General features: G+C 36.8%; 1 protein-coding gene across 1 annotated transcript in view; it reads right to left on the bottom strand.

Annotated features, from left to right (window-relative positions):
• Positions 1–331: 331 nt before the first annotated feature.
• tub (TUB bipartite transcription factor) overlaps positions 332–6,000 on the bottom strand; it is a 167,908-nt gene continuing 162,239 nt past the window's right edge. The window contains exons 10-12 of the mRNA XM_022670111.2: positions 4,870–4,968; positions 2,600–2,771; positions 332–1,228 (exon numbers count right to left, since the gene is read on the bottom strand). Of these exons, the coding sequence (XP_022525832.2) occupies positions 1,095–1,228; positions 2,600–2,771; positions 4,870–4,968 (405 nt within the window). The 3' untranslated portion in view covers positions 332–1,094. The remainder of the gene's footprint in view (positions 1,229–2,599; positions 2,772–4,869; positions 4,969–6,000) is intronic.

Below are 6,000 nucleotides of genomic sequence, written 5' to 3'. Positions count from 1 at the left end.
CACTTTAAAAAACTCTTTAGCAGAGTGGCTTTACTGCTCCTTAATACCTGACTGGTAAAATTAAAACATTAATTTAAGGATTTAATTAAAAAATTAAAGGATTTTAAGTGCACCTTATAGTCTAAAAATTACGGTAATCCATTTTATAATGGCATACAAGCTGAAAAATGACTACTCTAATTTAAAAATACCTTTATATATATATATTGTCTATAGTGTTGTCCCATAAAAATATATAAAATATATAATATTTGCAGAAATGTGAGATACTGTAACATACAGATTAACATTAATATACAGGTGTGAAATTAATAAGTAATAAACACTTGGCTCACACACACACACACACATTTTATGTTATGCCAAATGTGACACTGTATGACATTCAATAAAATCGGACACGTTATAAAATCAGTAGAATCAGTAAAACATTGACATATAAATATACAGTATATCCAAACAGACATCATTGGATAACTGGTTAGAACTGTAGCTGTTAGAATGCAGAGTGGAGTGACGTTTAAATATTGTAAAATGTCATTAAAATATCGTTAAAATATCATTAAAATATCGTTAAAATATCGTTAGAAGTGTTTTTTGTTAGATATCATCAGGAAGGTAAGTGTTTATGGAACTGTGGAGCGAAGAAACTTAGAAATATTAAAGAAATACACATTAAAACCTTCATTTTAACATGTAAAATGTTAGTGTTGTTGAGAAATCGCCGTGCTCCCATTGGAGGAAGCAGTGAAGGCAGTGGAGGGATTCCACCACAAGTGTAGAACCCTTTTTTTTTTGACACAATAATAATCTGTTAAAAAGAGAAAAAATAATAAAATAAGAATAATAAACAACAGTGGTTTAGTCTTTGTGCTTTTCCCCACTGTGGACTGTTTTATCCCTTTATCTGGAGATATTTCACACACACACACACACACACACCTGCACACACACACCTGCCGAGCTCCTACACACACTCTCCCAGACGGGGACGTTTAGTGGCAGGGACGCAGCCGGGAGGGCCGGGGGTCACTGCAGCCCTTCTCTGGGTGATGCCGGGTGTCCAGCGTCCGCCGCCGGCTCGGCTCGGCTGGTTACTCACAGGCCAGCTTGCTGTCGAAGCTGGACAGCGCGATGGCGAAGGCCTGCAGAGCACACATGGGGTAGTTGAAGTCCATCGTGAAGACGTCCTCCGCCACCCGGCCAAACTGCATCACTATGTAGTCCGCTAAAAAGAAATAAACAAAGAAAAAAGAACGATAGAGAAACAGAGGAGAGAGAGAGAGAGAGAGAGAGAGTTACACATTAAAATCTACAGTGTAGCTTTAAAATAACGCTCTGAAATGATCTGATATAGATTTATATAAAACTGAGAACCATCTTCACAATATATGAATATGTAGATAGATGGATGGATGGATAGATGGATGGACTGACAGATATAGAAATGGGTAGATGAGTGAATGAATGTATATATGTATAGACAGATGGATGGCTAGACAGATGGGTGGATGGATGGATGAATGGATGGATGGATGTACAAGTAGGCAGATGTGTGGATAGATGAATGGATGGATGTATAGATAGATGGATGGATGGATAAATGGATGGCTAGAAGGATAAACAGATGTAAAGCTGGATGGATGGGTAGATTGACAAATGTATAGATGGGTGAATGAATGTATACATGGATAGATATATGGATAGACAGATGAATAGATGAATGGATGGATGAATGGACAGATGGAAGGCTGGATGGATGGATAGGTGGATGGATAGGTAAATAGGTAGATGGATGGTGGGATGGATGGATAATTAGATAATTGGATGGATGGGTAAATAGATAGGTGGATAGATGAATAAATAGATGGATGCATAGATGGGTAAATGAATGGATGGATGGTCAGATGGACAGATGGATGAATAGACGGATGAATGGACGGATAAATATATAGATGGATGTATGTATGGACTGATGGATGGATGGATAGATAGACTGATGAACAGACGGATGAATAGACGGATGAATGGATGGATACATATATATATAGATGGATGTATGTATGGATTGATGGATGGATGGATAGATAGATAGACTGATGAACAGGCAGATAGATGGATGGATGGGTAGATAGACTGATGAACAGACAGATGAATAGACACATGGATGGATAACTAGATAATTGGATGGATGTATAAATAGGTGGATGGATGGATGGACGGATGGATGGATAATTGGATGGATAGATAAATAGGTAGATGGATGGACGAACAGACGATTGGATGGACAGACAGACAGATAGATGCATGGATAGACAGATAGATGAAAAGACGAATGTACAGACAGACTGATAACTACTTCACTTTTTAAGGTGGAACTGAAACTATGTGGAACTCAGCCAGTGACCTTGGAAGTAAGTTCTTCACTTTTTAAGGTGGAATGGAGCAGTGAGGAACTCTCAGAGGGTGTTGGTGTAGTTGGGTGAGTTTAAATGAGTACTAGACACAATAAAACTATTGATCTGTGTTCACTTTTTTCACTTTTCTGCTTTAGAGTTTGTTTGAGGCTTAAAGAGGTGTATAACCGTGCTGAACTCACGATCGTTGTCGTGAATGATCTGGAAGTTCTTGACGGAGGCCTGGGTGACCCGGCCGTGAAAGTTGAGGACGTAGGACTGGGTGTCGTCGTTCCACACCGGCGTCTTGTTGTGCAGCTCGATGACGCTCTCCGTGCTCTTGTTCTGCCAGCGTGCGAGCAGCGACTCGTGCTCCTGCACAACAACAGCGGGGCAGATGTGCGAGGATTAGCCCTACATTAGAACCGGGGGCTTCAGACGCTAATGCTAAAACCTCCTATCTGAAACGCTAAAAGGTTAACAGACTGCTCAGAGCCTAATCCCTAAACCCTGCAGCAGCCTTCAGTCTTCAGCTCACCAATAACACACACACACACACATATACACACACGTATATGTTGGTTTTGCTGTGTAAATGAGGACATTTTTTTTGGTACCACTTTAAAATAAGACTACCTTTATAAAGGGTTTATAAAGGATTTACAAATAGTTTATTAATGGTTACTAATCAGGTTGTAAATGCCTTAAAAATTCAACATTAATAATCAGTTATGTAGAACACATACGTAGAAAAGGCAACAATGACCTGTTGTTTGACAAATAGTGAACCCACAGCCATCTATATTGTTGCCCTTTCTACGTATGTGTTATAACTGATTATTAATGATTCTAAAGGCATTCACAACCTAATTAGCAACCATTAATAAAGCCTTTATAAAGGTAGTCTTATTTTAAAGTGGTACCTTTCGTTCTTATAGTAACTGAAGCTAACTAAGAAGAAATTATTTTTTTTAATTTACATCTCTGCTGCATTTTCTCAGTCAGCTTTATGAGGTAGAGTCACCTGGAATTCAGGCTTTCAGTTAACAGCTGTGCTGAACTCATCAAGAGTCAATTACTTGAATTTCTTGTCTCTTAATAAATAATAAGTGTTTAAGAGCATCAGTTGTGAAGTAGTAAGGAGGTAGAGTTACAGGTATACAATGAATAAATAAAGAAAAAAGTGACTTTAAGTAAAAAAAAGGTCACTCAATCTGAAAAGAAGAATTTCAAGAACTTTGAGAGTATCCTCGAGTGCAGACACACTCAAGACAATCAAAAATGTTATAATGATGAAACTGGCACTCATCAGCACCACCCCAGGAAATGAAAAGCAGGATTTCCCTCTGTTGCACAGGATAAGTTCATCAGTTCATATGTTACCAGTTAAATTGTATATTTTAATAAATGATAAAATGAATGAATGAGGTGTGTCCAAACTATCTATGCATGATGTGAGAACATCTGGTCCTCACAAAGACAACAAAACAAACACACACAACAACAATTCCTTATACTGTCTGTTTATACATTCTTATAAACACACACATATGTTGGTTTTGCTATTCTTGTAAGGCGATTCTATTCACGTAATAGCTGTAGTAACTACGTCTGTGCGGATAACAATACAAATATATATATATATATAGCATAACAAAGCAATTATACCCTTTTATAGACAACTGATTTGTATTTAATAATAGTTTGGTACAATTTTTTTGTAAGTACTCCCCCCCCCTACAGACCTTAACTAGACCATTCCAAAACCTTAATTTAGTCTTTACTTTTTTAATCCATTTAGAGGTGAACTTGTTTGTGTGCTTTGGGTCATTGTCCTGCTGCAGAACCCAGGTACACCTGAGCTTGAGGTCACTAAAGAACAGATGATCAATAACTTTGTTTCTCATCTGTTGTTGAGTTTCTTCAGATGGGGGTTTAATAATAATGTGCTGCTAATCAGGCCTGGTTGTGTAGTGAAGTTAGAAGTGAAAAATTAATCACAGTTAATTTATGGGGAGGCAAACACTTTTTTCACACAGGGCTACATTGGTTTGGCTAGAATTTCCCTTAATAAATGAAATCATCATTTAAAAAGTGCTTTTTATATTGACTCAGGTTATATTTGTCTGATATTAAAGTTTGTTTGATAATTAGAAAAATATAAATATGACAAAAATGCAAAAACAATATAAATCTGTAAGGGGGCAACTACTTTTACTTTTTCACGTCTCTGTACCACTATGCTTGCAAGGACATCTAGTCCTCACAAAGATAGCAATACACACACACACACACACACACACCAACAACAGAAACAATGCCTGTATTCTCTGTTTACAGCGCAGACACTAATCTAACGCTCCATTAAGTGCTCTCTGTGTGTGTGTGTGTGTGTGTGTGTGTGTGTGTGTGTGTGTGTGTGTGTGTGTGTGTGTGTGTGTGTGTGTGTGTGTGTGTAAATCTGAGCACTCACATTCCGGGGTCTGATACACACTCGCTCGTGATCCATGTTCATTCCGGGAATGATGACGCTCATCTTCCGAGGTCCTTTAAACCCTAAAACATTAGTCTCCTATAAAACAAACACACAAAAATACAAATACAAATATAAATACAGCAGTTACTGATGTTACAGGTTTAATACAATATTCATCACATTCCTGTAACAGAGAACCATAATCAGGCCACAGATAATAAAGATAGAATTATTTTTCATGGTGTTCCTTAATCCCACTGTTCTTTTTTTGGGTCAAACTGAAGTTTACAAATACAGAAAAAATATATTTCCTATTATGTGTGGAGTATATGTTTTTATAAACACACACTATTCTGGGCTTCAAAGTGTAATATTGAGACCAAAACGTGGCCCAAATATTTATTTATTTATTTATTAATATATATATATATATATATCTTTGTTTGTATGTTTTTTCTATTATAATACATAAGATGCAGATGCATCTCAAAAAATTAGAATATCATTGAAAAGTTACTTTATTTCAGTAATTCAGTTGAAAATGTGTAACTCATATTACATTATATAGATGTATTAAACACAGAGTGATCTATTTTAAGTGTTTATTTATTTTATTGTTGATGATTATGAAGCTTACAGCCAATGAAAACACAAAAATCAGTGTCTCAGAAAACTGGAATATTATATAAGACCAGTCTTAAATTGGTACATTTGGCAGTGTGGGAAAATGAAATCCACACCTCCATTAAACCATCACTGATTGGTGGAAACTTCACACTAGACCTCGAGCAGTTTGGACTGTGTGTCTCTCCACTCTTCCTCCAGACTCTGATCCCTTGATTTCCTTTAAATGAAATGTAAAATTTACTGATGATCAGTGATGGTTTGGAGAGTCATGTCTGTCATCTGCTGGTGTTGATCCACTGTGTTTTATTATCTAAGTCTAAAGTCAGTGCAGTTTTGTTTTCCCACAAAATCTTACAGCACTTCATATCTTACAGCTTCCCTCTGCTACTGACAACTTTTATAAAGATGCAGATTTCATTTTCCAGCAGGACTTGGCACACTGCCCACACTGCTTACCAAATGTACCAATTGCTCTAAATATATAATATTCAAATTTTCTGA

The sequence above is a fragment of the Astyanax mexicanus genome, chromosome 16, assembly GCF_023375975.1.
Source record: "Astyanax mexicanus isolate ESR-SI-001 chromosome 16, AstMex3_surface, whole genome shotgun sequence".
Lineage (NCBI taxonomy): Eukaryota > Metazoa > Chordata > Actinopteri > Characiformes > Acestrorhamphidae > Astyanax > Astyanax mexicanus.
This window is presented reverse-complemented; position numbering and strand designations above follow the sequence as displayed.